This window comes from Peromyscus eremicus, chromosome 12 (assembly GCF_949786415.1).
Source record: "Peromyscus eremicus chromosome 12, PerEre_H2_v1, whole genome shotgun sequence".
Classification (NCBI taxonomy): Eukaryota; Metazoa; Chordata; class Mammalia; order Rodentia; family Cricetidae; genus Peromyscus; species Peromyscus eremicus.
The window spans coordinates 80342496-80364213 of NC_081428.1; the positions used below are offsets into that span (position 1 = coordinate 80342496).

A 21718-nucleotide genomic window follows, 5' to 3' on the forward strand; every position below is an offset into this window, starting at 1 on the left:
AGACAATATGCCTGTTAATTTCTGAGTCAATATTACACACATTTATCTAAAGAGGAGCCTTTTTTCTCCAGAAGAAAAGGCCCCCTCATACAGACTGTGACACTTGACACTGGAAGATTTGATTCAGTCTGGACCAAGATGGTACAATTCCACTTTGTCCTCTTCCTAAATTAACTCATGATGCCCTGCTCAGTTTCGTTGTTCAATGGGATATCCACTGAAACGTAAGATCACTAGAATAACCTTTCTATCTTAGAGAAAAGAAAGGTCCCCTTACCTTCTCCACCTTCACTTGTGTCTCTTCAGGTGACACTAAAGGGGACAGAAAGTGACTGTCAGCTCATGGTCCTGCTTACTACTTATGCAGCATTCTTGCTTGATGTGGCTAAAAGTGCATGGACTTAGTAAATGTGACTAGACCTACTGAACAGGATGGTTGGGCAGCTGCTGAACTGTCTTCCCTTGAAGGAAATTAAAACAGAAAAAGGCCTGGAGAGATATGAGTAACAGAGTTGTTGTATTTCCAGACAGTGGGGGATCTAAAGCAACATAAAATAATCTATCCAATTGAAGATCAAATACAAATCTTCACAAGTATTCTCTTTGGAGTGACCACTGGTGTGCTTCAGTTTGCATGTAGAGGTCAGAAGACAAATTGTGGGATCCCAAATTGTAGATGCATAAGATAACCCCTATACCTAAGGCTCAGGGAACATTTTGGTAGAGGATTGGAAAGACTATAAGAACCGGAGGGACAGGGACAGGACACATGCTGCTAGATAGTGTCTTCGAGACATGGCAGGGATGATATAGCCAATGAAATCTCAACAAAGTTCCCCAAATAGGACCTGCATCATGACAGCTCCTACTGATATGGCACCCTAGACCAGGAGCTACAGAGAGGTGGCAGAGAGATGAATTTTCTCCTGAGGTAAGCCTCCTCATAAGTTATCTAATCCTGAACTAACTGCACTAAACATACAAGAGCACACATAGGTATATATAAGAGCATCATTAAATGAACTCATCTGTTTACGTAAGTATAATAGTTATCAGAGAAGAACTCATATATTTGAAGGGGGGACTTGGGATGACTTGGATTGAGGAGAAGGTGGGATAGAATGATGTAAACACAGTAGTCACATTAAATTCTCAAAGAATTAAAAATATAAATTATAACAATCCTGGTCTTTCACTTTTGTCTTCCTTCCTTCAATCAAGGTTTTTCATTGAAGCTAAACCCAGACTAATAGTCAGCAAGACCCAGAATCCTCCTTCTCTGCCCCTGAATACGCTGGGGTTAGGGGTGTGCATAGAATTGTCTGACCTTTTTTATATGTGCACTGGAGATTAAATCATCCTGAGTGAGGTAACCCAGACTCAGAAAGACAAACATGGTATGTACTCACTCATAGGAAGATACTAGATGTAAAACAAAGATGACTAGACTGCTGCTCACAACTCCAGGGAGGCTACCTAGAAAACAGGACCCCAAGAAAGACACAGGGATCGCCCAATGACAGAGAAATGGATGAGATCTACATGAACAACCTGGATGTGAGTGGGGGTAATGAAGGGCAAGGGTCGAGGGAAAGAGAGCTTAGGGGAGTGGGAGACCTCAGCTAGATCAAGAACAGAGAGGGAGAACAAGGAATAAGAGACCATGATAAATGAAGACCACATGAGAATAGGAAGAAGCAAAGTGCTAGAGAGGCCCACAGAAATCCACAAAGATACCTCCACAATAGACTACTGGCAATGGTCGAGAGACAGCCTGAACTGACCTACTCTGGTGATCTGATGGCCAAACACCCTAATTGTCGTGCTAGAAACCTCATCCAATGACTGAGGGAAATGGATGCAGAGATCCACAGCCAGGCCCCAGGTGGAGCTCTAGGAGTCCAATTGGCGAGAAAGAGGAGGGTTTGTATGAGCGAGAATTGTTCAGACCAAGGTTGGAAAAAGCACAGGGACAAATAGCCAAATGAATGGAAACACAAGAACTATGAACCAATAGCTGAGGAGCCCCCAACTGGATCAGGCCCTCTGGATAAGTGAGACAGTTGATTAGCTTGATCTGTTTGGGAGGCATCCAGGCAGTGGGACCAGGACCTGTCCTCAGTGCATGAGCTGGCTGTCTGGAACCTGGGGCTTATGCAGGGACACTTAGCTCAGCCTGGGAGGAGATGGGAATGGAGGGGGGGGGGCTGGAGGGAAGGCGGGGGGGGGCTGGCGGGGGGAGGACAAGGGAATCCGTGGCTGATATGCAAAACTAAATTAAATCATAAAATAAGATTTAAAAAAATTAAAAAACAAAACAGGGTACCGATGTGTGTGCACAGTCTAATCACCTTCTGAGCATCTGTACACCACGTATTTAACTTTAAACAACTATTTAAAAGTGAATGTTCATGTCCCATGACATTATCTCTCAAAGGTAAAAATGATGCAATCTTGGTAAGTATGAATAATGAGATAAATTGCAATAATTCATCATATGTGGTGCATATTTTATGGAAGAATAATGCACAATGGATAATCTACATGTGTTTATGAACATGGTTTTCTGGTCTTTATAACACTTCTGCTTTGTGAAATATATATATAAACATATATACATATATATCTGCAAGCCCTTTAAACTTACCAAAACTCCTAAATAATGATTAGAAGTTGTGCGTTTTTGGCAAGGTGAAGACCAAAGACATGAGACTTCTCTTAGAGAAGGCACAAAGGCTAGGAATTCTCAGAGGTGATCCTTTCCATGCAAAATGAGGGCCTGTGAACACGAGGCTGCCACCAGTATATAGATGCAGGTAAATTCGAGCAGATATTCCACTAATTGGAGTCACAGCTTCAGGTGTTTGGTCCAAATGACCATCACATGTCAGTGACTTTACTGTTGTCACTCTTCCTAAGATTTCAGACAATGCTCTTCCGTGTGTGTGTGTGTGTGTGTGTGTGTGTGTGTGTGTGTGTGTGTGTATCCCTGGGTGTGTCTTGGTGTGTCTATGTGTGTGGTTTCACTTAGTTGGTTTTATTTTTTTTTTTTTGTTGGTTTTTTTTTTTTTGAGACAGGGTTTCTCTGTGTAGCTTTGCGCCTTTCCTGGAACACACTCTGTAGACCAGGCTGGCCTCAAACTCACAAGATCTGCCTGCCTCTGCCTCCTGAGCGCTGGGATTAAAGGCATGTACCACCACTGCCTGGCTCACGTAGTTGCATGGATCGCTTAGTTGTTTTTTTTGTTGTTGTTGTTGTTTTTTACTGTGTCTTGTGTCACTCTGCTTATGTGACTGCTCCAAGCTGACTCTGGTTAACTCCTCTGTCTTTACACGTTCAAGTGCCTCAGTTGCTCACCACCAGCCTTCCACCTATGCCCATCAGGTAAAGGGATGAGCCAGATGACTTAGTAAGATTCAAATGTCCTTCTGCAAATGTAGTCCACTAGAAGTTTTGTGTTCCAGACTCTTCTCTTGTGACTGATAAGTTTAGAGAAGGAGGGAGAGAAAATTATGGAATATAAAAGACACGACACATAGAGACTCATTCTGGGGATTCTTCTGAGAAATGTTTTATAGTATGAAACATCACGAAAAAGATTCCTGGTATAAGGGAATTGTCACACATTGATGTATTACCAGGTACAGAGTACAGAGTCCACATGGCACTCCAGAAGCAGGAGAAAGTGGCTGGAGAAGACAGAAATGGAAGATTATGGGGGTGGAAACTGGTCCTGGATCTCTGTGGGACAACTTGCTATTCCCAGAAGAAATCCACAAATACACAGAACACTAAGGACAATCACAGAATGTGGCAAGATGTGTGTCGTTTAGCACAAAATGGACTAGCAAGTTATTTTTAAGGATAAAATTTGGGAAAATGTAAAAAGGGAGAGGATCTATGAACAGTAAGAGTCATGAGGTATGAATAAGATGAAATACAGTGCATAAACATATCAAAATTAATAAAATTATATTAATAATTAAAAAAATAAAATTTAAATGTATTGCTGGAATAATGATGCAGCACAGATCATTAAACGAATGATGACTGGAAATCCTAGTGCATACTGTCCTTAAATTTTGTGACTCTTTGTGACCATGCCAATGTTGTATAATCTGTTAATGCTTTTCTCCAGAACTTACAGGAATACGTCAGATCTAAGAGAAATCCATTTTGAACTATCCATCCCACTCTCCCATGTCCTTTATTTAATTTTGGGATTCTGTCATCTTAAAAGAAGCACTGTGCTTCTCTACCTTTCAAAGCAGTGACTGTCTGCTGCATGCTGAATGACACTTCCTAGGACTTCTAACCACTACAGCAGTCATTGCAGTGTTTGGGATCCCTATCGATTTGCCTTACTGCAGGCAGATGTAAGAAGGCAGAGCTCTCCAAGGGGATTATTGTGCCCTTGATGAGGTAAGAAGTGGCTCTTAAGATGCACAGCTAAGGAGCCTCATCACTACCTCTTGAGTTCTGGTTTATTCGTCTATGAAGGAACGCAAGCATGTAACCCAACCATGCATGGCTGTGGTCAAGTTTGAATACATTTTTGTAGATAAACTGTATTCTGATTTTTCAATTTACAAACTCATAACTAGAAATTGGGTTGGGTAGTTGGGATATTTTTCTTTGGAAAAAAATTTAGACACAACTTGGTGAACAAATCCTTCAAATAACTAAAGGAATCACAGTTGAACATGACAACCATAGACACCTGGTCATGATTTGTTACTTGGGATGTCATTTCCTTAAAAAAAAATAAAAACATATAATTTTCATTATCAGTTAGCAGCTTATATCACAGTGGTGTATCATATAAAAGACAACTAATATTTACACAATTCTCATCTAAATTGTGTCTTAGAGAGTGTTCTACAGTACATACCACATCTGCATTTATTAAATAGTACCTGTAATTGAAAGGAAAGAAAATATTTAACATTTAGATCATGTTGAATAATATTTGTAAAGATCTGTGATCCTTCCGTAGTTGACATAATGAGGATATAAAAGTGTAGTCAAGTGGAGACTATATTAATTGACTCCTTATTTGATGATGTAACAGAAGATCTGGGACTCTATACTTTGTGCTAAAGACTAGTACCTTTTACAATTTTTTCTGATTCAAGGGCTGATCAGGATAACCTGTCTGGCCTCTACTGAATGTTCCCTAATCTACATCACATAACGTCTATGAAAACTTGTATTTTCATTTATTTTTTTCATCTTTCAATGTTGTTGGGTTTTTTTGTTCACAGTTTTTTTCAGTTTACATACCAACCACAGTTCCCCCTCCCATCCCTCCTTCCACTCCCCTTTTCCTTTCTTTCCCCGACTCCCTCCACCCCCACCCTACCTCTCATCCACTCCTCCAAAAGGGTAAGGCCTTCCATGGGGAGTCAACAAAGCCTGGTACATTCAGTTGAGGCAGGACCAACACCCCCCCCACACACCCTGCATCAAGGCTGAGCAAGGCATCCCACCATACAGACTGGGCTCCAAAAAGCCAACTCATGAAAACTTATATTTTTCACTAAGATATTTTTTGTTTCTAGGGACTATGGTAGAAATAATTTGAGCATATGACCCAAAGTTTGATGTGTCTGGAGCTTAGTGTGCCCAACAACATGAGGATCTTTAAAAACATGATGTACTGGGCTGGAAAGATGACTCAGATGTTAAGAGCACTGGCTGCTCTTCCAGAGGACCTGGGTTCAATTCCCAGTACCCACGTGGCAGCTCACACCTGTCTGCAACTCCAGTTCCAGGGCTTGTGATACCCTCACACAGACATACATGCTCATATTGGGATTTGATTTCCAGCACCTACATGGTGCTTCTGCCCTTCTTGGCACCAAGTACGCACGTGATACAAATATACACATGCAGGCAAAATACACTTTAAAAACAAACAACAACACATGATGTACCTGATCAGTTTCTTAATTCAAATGTGATACCCATTGAAACATAAGGGGACCACCGAGGTAACCTTTCTACCTCAGAGAAAGAAAAGGCCCTTTTACCTCGACCATGCTCATGGTTGACTTTTGCTGGTTTACTGGTGAAACTGTATTATCAGGAGGTTCATGGGACACTAGTGGGACAGAAAGTGACTGTCAGTTCACGGGACTGCTTACTATTTACACTGGACTTTACTTGATGTGGGTGAAAGTGCACGGACTTAGCACATGTGACTAAACCTACTGAACAAGATGGTTCTGCTGCTGCTAGACTATCTTCCCATAAAGCAAACTAAGGCAGAGGGAAGACTTGGAGAAAAACGAAGATGTATTTTTATGTTGTATAATATTTTGTTTATTAGGCACTGAGATCCTATCTCCACCCACCTTATATTCCTGTCTCCACCTCCCTAGTGCTGGGATTAAAGGCATGTACCACCACCACCTGGCTCTGTTTCTCTTTTAGACTGGTAAATCTCCTGTAGCCCAGGGTGGCCTTGAACTCCTGATTTTCCTGCTTCCTCCTCCCAAGTGCTAGGATTAAAGGTGTGAACTATTACTGCCTGGCCTCTATGGTTAACTCATGGCTAGCTCCACCCTCTGATCTCCAGGCAAGCTTTATTCGTCAGAACACAAACAAAATATCATACAACACCTTTGTACATGTAGTGAAGATCTGAGCCCGATGACCTACTGAGATTCAACTGCCTTTCTAGGCATATTGTCCCCAAGAAGGGTTCTGTTCAGTTCTCTCCCAGTGACTTTGTTAGTCTCATGAGTTTTGTGAGGGAGGGACATATAATGAATACAAAAAGGCCCAGGACACCAAAAGCTGAGGCTGGGGACATGCTTGGGGGTTAGGCCACATTGCATGGGCAATGTGTTCTGGTATGTAGCATCAATAATAAAGTAACAGGTATAGGGATCACATAGGCCTCCATGGCTTGCCAGACCTATAGTCCTGAGTCAACATGACAATTATGAAAGAGGAGAAGTGGTTGGAGAAGGATAGGGGCAAGAGGAATAAGGGAGATTGAAAGGTGGGGACTAGAAGTGGAATCCCATGTCTCTGGCACACATGGCTCAGAAGCAGGAGTCTGAATTTACAATCAATAAACATTGTGCATTAACCCTACAGGGCTAGCCTATGATTGATACCAGACCACTTGTACAGTGAGAAAATCCAGGAGAAGCAGACATGTTTCTGATGAGCCTTGACTGTGAACCTACTCAAATAGCTAAAATAAAGGCACTTTGAGGAAAATGATTCCTTAGATTATAAGTTCATGTTGCAGAAAAGATGTGACAGGCCAGATCATGCAAAGAGTGAGAGACTCAAGTACTGAAAACACAGAGAACAGACATAGCCTATGGCCAGATGGGTACCAAGAGATAGCCAATCTCCATGAATCCATTCTATTACCCTGAGGAACACGGCTAGTCTTTTAGGAGAACTCTCAAACCCAGCCTCTGCCTTGGAGGATGAATCAAGAATGCTTTGGCACTAAGGACAAACCAGAGTGCAGACACTTTCTCATCCATTAAGTCAAAGGATCCAAAATAAACATCAGGCTTTAACCTTCCTTGACTCAAACATCTAACATGCATGCCAATATGAGGAACACAGATTAAAAAAATATAAAGCCATACATTATATCCTTAATTGTCAGGACATTGCTAGTGCTGCAAGGAAGCCAGACTAGAGAACCCTACCAGCTATCTAGAAGTTTGCCCTGCGGATGTCCTTTAAAGAGAGACAAAATGGTCAAGAAATGAACAAAGAGGTACTACTACAAATGTCCCAAGGAAACCAGGGACAGGAACTGCATCACCAGAACCACTTTGTAGGCCCTTTATTTATATGTACATTTGAATGCAAAGGAGAAGGTTGTCCACACCAGAGAGATTGGCTTTACCATAGGTTAAAACCCTAAAATGAATGTACCAGTCATTTTAACATCAGTAGTCAACTTCATAGAGTCCAGATCCCAGAGGATGCCTGTATGGCATTATCTTGACAAGGTTAACTGAGGTAGCAAATGGATCAGCTGTTAGTGCATTATTCCTGGGACTGAGATCCATGACTATAGAAGGAGAAGGTGAGCTGAGCATAAAGAAACACTCCTTTTCTCTATTTCTGTTGCTCTCAGGCTCCTGTATCTATGGTTGCTCAGCAAATATGCACACCATACTCATGGTATCATGGGAAGACAAGCACTCCTCCTTGGGCATGTTTGGGTCATAGTATTTCATCACACAAACAGGGAAAGTACCTTATGCACAAATTCCATGGAGAACTACTAAGCACAGTGACAGGCTTGGACACTTGGTAGTGATAAATGCTGATGAGCACTAAGTGTTGAAAGATTGCCTTCAAATGACAGAGATGAACGCAAGAATATTATACCTGACAAGACTACCATGATGCCTTTGAAAAGGAAAAACACAGAAACCTCATTCCATGACATTGTCTCTGTTCTTTCCCATAAGCACAGGGTGTGACACACTACTCCAGGGACCGAATCCCCTTTGGTCACACCAGAAATGCTGTTATCTGTATGAAATTTTGTGCTAACTCTTGACAGTTTTGACAATAACCATGTCAATCTTGAGCTTGTTTACATTCAGTTCATCACACTGCAGGTGTCTGGGAGAAAGTAACAGAGACGTTGCCTCACCTATTCCTGCCTACACCAGGTGAAGGGACGGTGACAGAGACAAGATTGAGCTCACCTTTCCTCTGTTTCTTGTTACTCAATGTTTGCAAAAGGTGAATTTACATTTCACTCTTAAATCGTGTGGTTGAATTTCAACTGAGGAACTATACAAGTCAACATTATATACATAGGAAAGTAATGCTAAGGTCATCATCTTTCCCTCCTATCATACAATAATGATTTACAACTACCATATGTCACCCAATGAGATTAATACATTTCAACAGTACCTTCAGCTTCAGTTGGTGGTAAAGTGCCACGCTGGACTTGAGGCACTTCAACATCCTTTGGAAAAGCATTGCCTCTCCTAAAGAGTTTCCTTTTAAATTTGGAAACTAGAATGCATTAACAGCAGAGACAGTTATGTCAGTTTCATGGCAGAATATAGAGGAAACCAGTCTGTTTTAGTACACTCCATGTCATGCCCTTTCTCCAGGCACCGTCATCAGAGTCACGGTGGTGTTTCAGGAGGATCACTGAGTGCACTGCACACTCCTGCATGCACTGCATTGGAGGTGTAGGCAAGTCCTAAGTTCATGGCAGTGTGACAGTGTTGTGTTTCCCTGCTGAATACATGTACCTAATGAGTGCTCACCTTCAAATCATGGGGACTGACCAACCCTGAGAGGAAAAACACATGGAGCAGAGTGTACCCAACCAATACATTTAAAGATGTATTCCCACTGGATATGGAGTGCACTACTTTCATAACAGTTCTCTGTAGGCAGAGAAGGTGAAGCTCTGTAGTTCTAGGCCAGTATGGTACATAAGTAGGTAGTTCCAGTATAGATAAGGACAAACTGTGAGTCCCTGCACTCCGCCCCCAAAAGCAATGTATTCTCAGAGAATGAGGTAGTACACATCAACCTCCAGTTGGTGATTGCAGTTCTCAGTGCACATTGTCCTTAAATTGTGTTCCTCTTTGGGCCCATGCTTCTATTGTCTAATTTGTTCATGCATCTCTCCAGATCCAAAACCCATTTTAGAAATATCCATCCCACTCTCCCATGTCCTTTATTTAATTTTGGGACTCTGTCAGACTCTGTCATCTTAAATGAAGCACAGTGCTTCTCTACCTTTCAAAGCAGTGACTGTCTGCTGCATGCTGAATGACACTTCCTAGGACTTCTAACCACTACAGCAGTCATTGCAGTGTTTGGGATCCCTATCGATTTGCCTTACTGCAGGCAGATGTAAGAAGGCAGAGCTCTCCAAGGGGATTATTGTGCCCTTGATGAGGTAGGAAGTGGCTCTTAAGATGCACAGCTAAGGAGCCTCATCACTACCTCTTGAGTTCTGCTTAACTCATTTATGAAGGAACACAAGCATGTAACTGACCCTGCATATCTGAGATGAGGTTTCAACACATTTTTGTAGTTTACCTGTATTCTGATTTTCAATTTACATATCTGTAACTGGAAATTGGGTTGTGAAAAAGCCATCCTACTTTTGGGGGAAAAACAGATTTAAACAAGAATTGAAGTACAATACCCTCAAATAACAAAGGATTACTGTTGAACACAAGGACCATAGATATATCCATGATTACTTACTTGGTGTGGCCCTTGCCTTTAAAAGAAACTAAGAAAAAAATCTAACACAGCAATTCTCATATCGTTCGGTATCTCACATCACAGTGGTGTATCACACAAAATACAACCAATGTTTTCACAATTCCCACCTAAGGTGTGTCTTAGGAAAGTGATCTTATAATACATACCACGTCTGTTTTTCTTAGTCATCATCTGCAATCAATAGGAAAGAAAATATTTAATGCCATGATCATGCTGAGTAATGTCTACAAAGCCTTTTTCACCTTAACATCGAGTGATTGAAATCAGGACAGAGAAGAGCAGTAACAAAGAGACTATATTAATGGGTACATTATTCGATGATGTCACAGAGATCTGGGACTCTGTCCTTTGTGATACAAACTAGTAGTGGGCATACTTTTTCTTATTCAGTGGCAGATCAGGTAAACCTATCTGGCCTATAGAGGGTTGCAAAACCTGTATCACATACCATCTATAAAAACTTTTATGTTTCACTAAGGTATTTTCTGTTTCTAGACTATGGTTTACAAAGAACTTGAGTATATAGTTGGAAGCTTAGTGTGTCCAGCTTGAGGATGTTCAGAGGATCTTTCAACCATGAGGACTGGTGTAAACTAGAGGCACCCACCTTGATGGGATCACTCATAAAGCAGGACACAAAGTTGTGCCACATTGTGATGTGTGCTGTCTTGATCAAGACCAAGTTGGTACAGTTCCATTCCCTCCTCTTCCTAAATAAACTCTCTAATGTCCGTGATGACTCAGATCAATTTAATGAATGAAATGTGATACCCACTGAAACACAAGGGGACCACTGAGGTAACCTTTCTACCTCAGGCAAGGGAAGACCTCTTACCTTCACCAGCCGCTTTGGTAGTTTTTGTTTCATGCGTGGTGATTTGGCACTGGTAGAAGTTTCAGGATATACTAGGGGAAAGAAAGCGACTCTCAGCTCACAGGACTTAGTATTATTTACAGGGGATCTTTGCTTGATGTGAGTAAAAGCAAATGGACTTGGTACATCTTACTAAAACTAATGAACAATATGGTTGGGTTGTTGCAGGACTGTCTTCCAGGAAGACAAATAAAGGCAGAGAGTAGCTCTGGAGAGAAATGAGGAGCAGATTTTTTTTTTGTTTGCAGGGAATTGTAATCTAAAGCAGTATAAAAGAATCTATTATATGGTGTAAAGATGAAATGAATCATTCAAAATTTTCTTTTTATACTTATTCTGTTTGGGAGGCTCAACAGCTGGCAGTGCTCTAGCAGATGTGAACCTCTGTACCTAGTTCTCTCAGTCAACCATGTAGGTTCCAGGCTCAAAGTATTTATCTCAGTCTTTACAGCAAGTGCCTTTACTGCTAAGTTCTCACTGGCCCCCTAAAACAAATCTTACGATAAAAAACCACAGAGTACAATCAGCCCCTGAGATGATTTTCAGTGTAGGGCAATGGCTACACTCTTCAGCTTCAGGTGGCCACCTGCAGACTTTTACCTATGTACATGTAGTACAGATCTGATCCACACCTTTACTAGAGACACAACTGCCTTTCCAGGCATTTTTTTCTTAAAAAGGTTCTTTTCTAATCTCTGCCAAGGAACTTTTCTGTCTCATGAGCTTTGTGAGAAACTGAAATTTAGTGATTACAGAAAGACCTAGAACACCCGGGACTGAGAATAAGGACATGTCTGGGACTTAGGACCCATTGCATGGACGATGTGTTGCTGTACAGAGAACCCACAATAAGGTAACACAAAGAAGGAACCACGTAAGCTTCTGTGGCAATTATGAAAGAGAAGTGGCTGGGGAAGGATAGGGGCAGGAGATCATAAGAAGAGAGACAGAAAGGTAGGGACTAGAAGAGGAATCCTGTTTCTCTGTCACACACAGCTCAGAAGCAGGCACTATACACTGAATCTACAGTTATAGTCTATGAGAGAGAGCAAAAATAATCTGCAGAATGAGAGAATCCTAGAGGAGCAGACATAGTTCTGATAAGCCTGGGCGGTGAGCCTACTGAAGAAGTGACAGGGAAGCCACTTAGAGAAGAGAGACTCCTTAGAGCATAAGCTCATGTCTGCAGGAAAGAAGAGACAAGTCAGCCCATGCCAAAGTGAGAGACTCGAGTACTGACAGCGTAAGGAACAGACACACATTATGGTGCATAGAAAGCTGATCCTCTCCTCTCCATACACTTTATTCTGAGGAACATGGGCAGTATTTTAGGGAAACTCACAAACTCAGTCTCTGCATATTGGAGGCTGAGGCAAGGGTGCCTCTAAAAGCATCAAAGATCACCCAGAGGGCAGATCCTTTCTCCCTATGTCATCCATTAATTTAAAGGATCAAAGAAGGACATCACCCTATAACCCTCCTTGACTCAAATTACACAGAATGCCAGATAAGTTAAGGAGCATAGACTGCTTAGAGCTAACAGCACACATGAGGGTTCTACTTTCAGGACATTGCTAAGGTAAGAAGGAGGCTAGTGTTGCTAGAGAAACATGCTAACTACTTAGCAGTCTGCGATGTCCTACACGGAGTGACTAAATAGTCCACAGAGGACCTAGCAGGCACTACTACCAATGTCCTAAGGGAGCCAGGAACAGGATCTGCTCATTCTTTATCACCAAGACCATTTTGTAAGTGCTTCAAATGTATATTTGAATGCCCAGGCACAGGTTGTCCCTCACCAGAGACTGCCTTTATCATAGATTGAAACCCCAAGCTGATCACCACTGTTTGTGGGCATTGTGATGGCAAATATCAGTAGTCAACTGATAAGGTCAGGGCTCTGGTGATGCCTGCATGGCATTATCTTGACAAGGTTAACTGAGGTAGCAAATGGTTCAGCTGTTAGTGCATTATTCCTGGGACTGAGATCCATGACTGTAGAAGGAGAAGGTGAGCTGAGCATAAAGAAACACTCCTTTTCTCTATTTCTGTTGCCCTCAGGCTCCTGTATCTATGGTTGCTCAGCAAATATGCACACCATACTCATGGTATCATGGGAAGACAAGCACTCCTCCTTGGGCATGTTTGGGTCATAGTATTTCATCACACAAACAGGGAAAGTACCTTATGCACAAATTCCATGGAGAGCTACTAAGCACAGTGACAGGCTTGGACACTTGGTAATGATAAATGCTGATGAGCACTAAGTGTTGAAAGATTGCCTTCAAATGACAGAGATGAACGCAAGAATATTATACCTGACAAGACTACCATGATGCCTTTGAAAAGGAAGAACACAGAAACCTCCTTCCATGACCTTGTCTCTGTTCTTTCCCATAAGCACAGGGTGTGACACACTACTCCAGGGACCGAATCCCCTTTGGTCACACCAGAAATGCTGTTATCTGTATGAAATTTTGTGCTAACTCTTGACAGTTTTGACAATAACCATGTCAATCTTGAGCTTGTTTACATTCAGTAAACACTGCAGGTGTCTGGGAGAAAGTAACAGAGATGTTGCCTCACCTATTCCTGCCTACACCAGGTGAAGGGACGGTGACAGAGACAAGATTGAGCTCACCTTTCCTCTGTTTCTTGTTACTCAATGTTTGCAAAAGGTGAATTTACATTTCATTCTTAAATCGTGTGGTTGAATTTCAACTGAGGAACTATACAAGTCAACATTATCTACATAGGAAAGTAATGCTAAGGTCATCATCTTTCCCTCCTATCATACAATAATGACTTACAACTACCGTATGTCACCCAATGAGATTAATGCATTTCAACAGTACCTTCTGTTTCACTCAGTTCTATAGCTACAGCTGTGCCACGCTGGACTTGAGGTACTTCAACATCCATTGGAGAAATAGTGGTTCTCCTAAATAATCTCCTTTGAATTTTGGAAACTAGAATGCATTAACAGCAGAGACAGTTATGTCAGTTTCATGGCAGAATATAGAGGAAACCAGTCTGTTTTAGTACACTCCATGTCATGCCCTTTCTCCAGGCACCGTCATCAGAGTCACCGTGATATTTCAGGAGGATCACTGAGTGCACTGCACACTCCTCCATGCACTGCATTGGTGGTGTAGGCAAGTCCTAAGTTCATGGCAGTGTGACAGTGTTGTGTTTCCCTGCTGAATACATGTACCTAATGAGTGCTTACCTTCAAATCATGGGGCCTGACCAACCCTGAGAGGAAAAACACATGGAGCAGAGTGTACCCAACCAATACATTTAAAGATGTATTCCCACTGGATATGGAGTGCACTACTTTCATAACAGTTCTCTGTAGGCAGAGGAGGTGAAGCTCTGTAAGTTCTAGGCCAGTATGATACATAAGTAGGTAGTTCCAGTATAGATAAAGACAAACAGTGAGTCCCTTCACTCCGCCCCCAAAAGCAATGTATTCTCAGAGAATGAGGAATTACACATTAGCCTCCAGTTGGTGATTGGAGTTCTCAGTGCATATTGTCCTTAAATTGTGCTCCTCTTTGGGCCCATGCTTCTGTTGTCCAATTTGTTCATGCTTCTCTCCAGATCCAAAACCCATTTTAGAATATCCATCCCACTGTCCCATGTCCTTTATTTAATTTTGGGACTCTGTCATCTTAAAAGAAGCACTGTGCTTCTCTACCTTTCAAAGCAGTGACTGTCTGCTGCATGCTGAATGACACTTCCTAGGACTTCTAACCACTACAGCAGTCATTGCAGTGTTTGGGATGCCTATTTATTGGCCTTACTGCAGGCAGATGTAAGAAGGCAGACCTCTCCAAGGGGATTATTGTGCCCTTGATGAGGTAGGAAGTGGCTCTTAAGATGCACAGCTAAGGAGCCTCATCACTACCTCTTGAGTTCTGCTTAACTCGTTTATGAAGGAACACAAGCATGTAACTGACCCTGCATATCTGAGATGAGGTTTCAACACATTTTTGTAGTTTACCTGTATTCTGATTTTCAATTTACGTATCTGTAACTGGAAATTGGGTTGTGAAAAAGCCATCCTACTTTTGGGGGAAAAACAGATTTAAACAAGAATTGAAGTACAATACCCTCAAATAACAAAGGATTACTGTTGAACACAAGGACCATAGACATATCCATGATTACTTACTTGGTGTGGCCCTTGCCTTTAAAAGAAACTAAGAAAAAAAAATCTAACACAGCAATTCTCATATCGTTCGGTATCTCACATCACAGTGGTGTATCACACAAAATACAACCAATGTTTTCACAATTCCCACCTAAGGTGTGTCTTAGGAAAGTGATCCCATAATACATACCACATCTGGGCTTTTTAGATGTCGCCTGCAATCAATAGGAAAGAAAATATTTAATGCCATGATCATGCTGAGTAATGTCTACAAAGCCTTTTTTCCCTTAACATCAGGTGATTGAAATCAGGACAGAGAAGAGCAGTAACAAAGAGACTATATTAATGGGTACATTATTTGATGATGTCACAGAGATCTGGGACTCTGTCCTTTGTGATACAAACTAGTAGTGGGCATATTTTTTCTTATTCAATGGCAGATCAGGTAAACCTATCTGGCCTATAGAGGATAGCAAAACCTGTATCACATACCATCTATAAAAACTTTTATGTTTCACTAAGGTATTTTCTGTTTCTAGACTATGGTTTACAAAGAACTTGAGTATATGGTTGGAAGCTTAGTGTGTCCAGCTTGAGGATGTTCAGAGGATCTTTCAACCATGAGGACTGGTGTAAACTAGAGGCACCCACCTTGATGGGATCACTCATAAAGCAGGACACAAAGTTGTGCCACATTGTGATGTGTGCTGTCTTGATCAAGACCAAGTTGGTACAGTTCCATTCCCTCCTCTTCCTAAATAAACTCTCTAATGTCCGTGATGACTCAGATCAGTTTAATGAATGAAATGAGATACCCAATGAAACACAAGGGGACCACTGAGGTAACCTTTCTACCTCAGGCAAGGGAAGGCCTCTTACCTTCACCGTCCTCGTTGGTAGGTTTTGATTGCTGTGTGGTGAATTGGCACTGGTAGAAGTTTCAGGGTACACTAGGGGAAAGAAAGCGACTCTCAGCTCACAGGACTTAGTATTATTTACAGGGGATCTTTGCTTGATGTGAGTAAAAGCAAATGGACTTGGTACATCTTACTAAAACTAATGAACAATATGGTTGGGTTGTTGCAGGACTGTCTTCCAGGAAGACAAATAAAGGCAGAGAGTAGCTCTGGAGAGAAATGAGGAGCAGATTTTTTTTTTGTTTGCAGGGAATTGTAATCTAAAGCAGTATAAAAGAATCTATTATATGGTGTAAAGATGAAATGAATCATTCAAAATTTTCTTTTTATACTTATTCTGTTTGGGAGGCTCAACAGCTGGCAGTGCTCTAGCAGATGTGAACCTCTGTACCTAGTTCTCTCAGTCAACCATGTAGGTTCCAGGCTCAAAGTATTTATCTCAGTCTTTACAGCAAGTGCCTTTACTGCTAAGTTCTCACTGGCCCCCTAAAACAAATCTTACGATAAAAACCACAGAGTACAATCAGCCCCTGAGATGATTTTCAGTGTAGGGCAATGGCTACTCTCTTCAGCTTCAGGTGGCCACCTGCAGAATTTTACCTATGTACATGTAGTACAGGTCTAATCCCCACCTTTACTAGAGACTCAACTGCCTTTCCAGGCATTTTTTTCTTAAAAGAGTTCTTTTCTAATCTCTGCCAAGGAACTTTTCAGTCTCATGAGCTTTGTGAGAAACTGACATTTAGTGATTACAGAAAGACCTAGAACACCCGGGACTGAGAACAAGGACATGTCTGGGACTTAGGACCCATTGCATGGACGATGTGTTGCTGTACAGAGAACCCACAATAAGGTAACACAAAGAAGGAACCACGTAAGCTTCTGTGGCAATTATGAAAGAGAAGTGGCTGGGGAAGGATAGGGGCAGGAGATCATAAGAAGAGAGGCAGAAAGGTAGGGACTAGAAGAGGAATCCTGTTTCTCTGTCACACACAGCTCAGAAGCAGGCACTATACACTGAATCTACAGTTATAGTCTATGAGAGAGAGCAAAAATAATCTGCAGAATGAGAGAATCCTAGAGGAGCAGACATAGTTCTGATAAGCCTGGGCGGTGAGCCTACTGAAGAAGTTACAGGGAAGCCACTTAGAGAAGAGAGACTCCTTAGAGCATAAGCTCATGTCTGCAGGAAAGAAGAGACAAGTCAGCCCATGCCAAAGTGAGAGACTCGAGTACTGACAGCGTAAGGAACAGACACACATTATGGTGCATAGAGAGCTGATCCTCTCCTCTCCATACACTTTATTCTGAGGAACATGGGCAGTATTTTAGGGAAACTCACAAACTCAGTCTCTGCATATTGGAGGCTGAGGCAAGGGTGTCTCTAAAAGCATCAAAGATCACCCAGAGGGCAGATCCTTTCTCCCTATGTCATCCATTAATTTAAAGGATCAAAGAAGGACATCACCCTATAACCCTCCTTGACTCAAATTACACAGAATGCCAGATAAGTTAAGGAGCATAGACTGCTTAGAGCTAACAGCACACATGAGGCTTCTACTTTCAGGACATTGCTAAGGTAAGAAGGAGGCTAGTGTTGCTAGAGAAACCTGCTAACTACTTAGCAGTCTGCGATGTCCTACACGGAGTGACTAAATAGTCCACAGAGGACCTAGCAGGCACTACTACCAATGTCCCAAGGGAGCCAGGAACAGGATCTGCTCATTCTTTATCACCAAGACCATTTTGTAAGTGCTTCAAATGTATATTTGAATGCCCAGGCACAGGTTGTCCCTCACCAGAGACTGCCTTTATCATAGATTGAAACCCCAAACTGATCACCACTGTTTGTGGGCATTGTGATGGCAAATATCAGTAGTCAACTGATAAGGTCAGGGCTCTGGTGATGCCTGCATGGCATTATCTTGACAAGGTTAACTGAGGTAGCAAATGGATCAGCTGTTAGTGCATTATTCCTGGGACTGATCCATGACTATAGAAGGAGAAGGTGAGCTGAACATAAAGAAACACTCCTTTTCTCTATTTCTGTTGCCCTCAGGCTCCTGTATCTATGGTTGCTCAGCAAATACGCACACCATACTCATGGTATCATAGGAAGACAAGCACTTCTCCTTTGGCATGTTTGGGTCATAGTATTTCATCACACAAACAGGGAAAGTACCTTATGCACAAATTCCATGGAGAGCTACTAAGCACAGTGACAGGCTTGGACACTTGGTAGTGATAAATGCTGATGAGCACTAAGTGTTGAAAGATTGCCTTCAAATGACAGAGATGAACGCAAGAATATTATACCTGACAAGACTACCATGATGCCTTTGAAAAGGAAGAACACAGAAACCTCCTTCCATGACCTTGTCTCTGTTCTTTCCCATAAGCACAGGGTGTGACACACTACTCCAGGGACCGAATCCCCTTTGGTCACACCAGAAATGCTGTTATCTGTATGAAATTTTGTGCTAACTCTTGACAGTTTTGACAATAACCATGTCAATCTTGAGCTTGTTTACATTCAGTTCATCACACTGCAGGTGTCTGGGAGAAAGTAACAGAGACGTTGCCTCACCTATTCCTGCCTACACCAGGTGAAGGGACAGTGACAGAGACAAGATTGAGCTCACCTTTCCTCTGTTTCTTGTTACTCAATGTTTGCAAAAGGTGAATTTACATTTCATTCTTAAATCGTGTGGTTGAATTTCAACTGAGGAACTATACAAGTCAACATTATCTACATAGGAAACTAATGCTAAGGTCATCATCTTTCCCTCCTATCATGCAATAATGATTTACAACTACCGGATGTCACCCAATGAGATTAATGCATTTCAACAGTACCTTCTGCTTCAGTTGGTGTCATATGTGCAGTAGTGCCACGCTGGACTTGAGGTACTTCAACATCCGTTGAAGAAACATTCCCTCTCCAAAGCAGTCTCCTTTGAATTTTGGAAACTAGAATGCATTTACAGCAGAGATAGTTATGTCAGTTTCATGGCAGAATATAGAGGAAACCAGTCTGTTTTAGTACACTCCATGTCATGCCCTTTCTCCAGGCACCGTCATCAGAGTCACGGTGGTGTTTCAGGAGGATCACTGAGTGCACTGCACACTCCTGCATGCACTGCATTGGAGGTGTAGGCAAGTCCTAAGTTCATGGCAGTGTGACAGTGTTGTGTTTCCCTGCTGAATACATGTACCTAATGAGTACACCATCAAATTACGGGGACTGACCAACGCTGAGAGGAAAAACACATGGAGCAGAGTGTACCCAATCAATACATTTAAAGATGTATTCCCACTGGATATGGAGTGCACTACTTTCATAACAGTTCTCTGTAGGCAGAGAAGGTGAAGCTCTGTGAGTTCTAGGCCAGTATGGTAGGTACATAAGTAGGTAGTTCCAGTATAGATAAGGACAAACTGTGAGTCCCTGCACCCCGCCCCTAAAAGCAATGTATTCTCAGAGAATGAGGTAGTACACATCAACCTCCAGTTGGTGATTGCAGTTCTCAGTGCACATTGTCCTTAAATTGTGCTCCTCTTTGGGCCCATGCTTCTGTTGTGCAATTTGTTCATGCATCTCTCCAGATCCAAAACCCATTTTAGAAATATCCATCCCACTGTCCCATGTCCTTTATTTAATTTTGGGACTCTGTCATCTTAAAAGAAGCACTGTGCTTCTCTACCTTTCAAAGCAGTGACTGTCTGCTGCATGCTGAATGACACTTCCTAGGACTTCTAACCACTACAGCAGTCATTGCAGTGTTTGGGATCCCTATCGATTTGCCTTACTGCAGGCAGATGTAAGAAGGCAGAGCTCTCCAAGGGGATTATTGTGCCCTTGATGAGGTAGGAAGTGGCTCTTAAGATGCACAGCTAAGGAGCCTCATCACTACCTCTTGAGTTCTGCTTAACTCATTTATGAAGGAACACAAGCATGTAACTGACCCTGCATATCTCAGATGAGGTTTGAATACATTTTTGTAGTTTACCTGTATTCTGATTTTCAATTTACATATCTGTAACTGGAAATTGGGTTGTGAAAAAGCCATCCTACTTTTGGGGGAAAAACAGATTTAAACAAGAATTGAAGTACAATACCCTCAAATAACAAAGGAATACTGTTGAACACAAGGACCATAGACATATCCATGATTACTTACTTGGTGTGGCCCTTGCCTTTAAAAGAAACTAAGAAAAAAAAATCTAACACAGCAATTCTCATATCGTTCGGTATCTCACATCACAGTGGTGTATCACACAAAATACAACCAATGTTTTCACAATTCCCACCTAAGGTGTGTCTTAGGAAAGTGATCCCATAATACATACCACGTCTGCGTTTCTTAGACTTCACCTGCAATCAATAGGAAAGAAAATATTTAATGCCATGATCATGCTGAGTAATGTCTACAAAGCTTTTTTTCCCTTAACATCGAGTGATTGAAATCAGGACAGAGAAGAGCAGTAACAAAGAGACTATATTAATGGGTACATTATTTGATGATGTCACAGAGATCTGGGACTCTGTCCTTTGTGATACAAACTAGTAGTGGGCATACTTTTTCTTATTCAGTGGCAGATCAGGTAAACCTATCTGGCCTATAGAGGGTTGCAAAACCTGTATCACATACCATCTATAAAAACTTTTATGTTTCACTAATGTATTTTCTGTTTCTAGACTATGGTTTACAAAGAACTTGAGTATATGGTTGGAAGCTTAGTGTGTCCAGCTTGAGGATGTTCAGAGGATCTTTCAACCATGAGGACTGGTGTAAACTAGAGGCACCCACCTTAATGGGATCACTCATAAAGCAGGACACAAAGTTGTGCCACATTGTGATGTGTGCTGTCTTGATCAAGACCAAGTTGGTACAGTTCCATTCCCTCCTCTTCCTAAATAAACTCTCTAATGTCTGTGATGACTCAGATTAGTTTAATGAATGAAATGTGATACCCACTGAAACACAAGGGGACCACTGAGGTAACCTTTCTACCTCAGGCAAGGGAAGGCCTCTTACCTTCACCGTCTTCGTTGGTAGGTTTTGATTGCTGTGTGGTGAACTGGCACTGGTAGAAGTTTCAGGGTACACTAGGGGAAAGAAAGCGACTCTCAGCTCACAGGACTTATTATTATTTGCAGGGAATTTTTGATTGATGTGGATAAAACTGCATGGACTTAGTACATGGGATTAATTGTAATCAGACTTTTTTATTCCATCAGCAACACCCAAATATTCAGCAGTTGTTTTTGAAATAATTGACTCAGAGGCTTAATATTATTTACAAATGCTTGGCTGGTAGCTTAGGCTTATTAATAACTTGCTCTTTCACTTTTATTAACCCATAATTCTTATCTATAGGCAGCCACGTGGCTTGGTACCTTTCTCCATACAGCATTCTCATCTTGCTTCCTCTGGGTCTCGCTTGGGACTCCTGACTTTGCCCTTGCTCTTTGCAGCAATCTTAGTTTGGTCACCCTGCCTGGCTAC

The 21718-nt window shown here is 41.8% G+C and overlaps 1 protein-coding gene across 2 annotated transcripts in view; it reads right to left on the reverse strand.

The window, feature by feature from the left end:
- Nucleotides 1-21372, reverse strand: part of Ehhadh (enoyl-CoA hydratase and 3-hydroxyacyl CoA dehydrogenase) — a 69083-nt gene extending 47711 nt beyond the window's left edge. For both annotated transcript variants that reach the window (XM_059276830.1, XM_059276829.1), the window contains exons 1-12: nucleotides 21248-21372; nucleotides 20559-20583; nucleotides 19065-19178; nucleotides 16171-16241; nucleotides 15482-15506; nucleotides 13991-14104; nucleotides 11097-11167; nucleotides 10408-10432; nucleotides 8918-9022; nucleotides 6034-6104; nucleotides 4893-4917; nucleotides 278-312 (exon numbers count right to left, since the gene is read on the reverse strand). In XM_059276830.1, the coding sequence (XP_059132813.1) occupies nucleotides 278-312; nucleotides 4893-4917; nucleotides 6034-6104; nucleotides 8918-9022; nucleotides 10408-10432; nucleotides 11097-11167; nucleotides 13991-14104; nucleotides 15482-15506; nucleotides 16171-16241; nucleotides 19065-19086 (564 nt within the window). In that variant the 5' untranslated portion in view covers nucleotides 19087-19178; nucleotides 20559-20583; nucleotides 21248-21372. The remainder of the gene's footprint in view (nucleotides 1-277; nucleotides 313-4892; nucleotides 4918-6033; nucleotides 6105-8917; nucleotides 9023-10407; nucleotides 10433-11096; nucleotides 11168-13990; nucleotides 14105-15481; nucleotides 15507-16170; nucleotides 16242-19064; nucleotides 19179-20558; nucleotides 20584-21247) is intronic.
- Nucleotides 21373-21718: the final 346 nt, after the last annotated feature.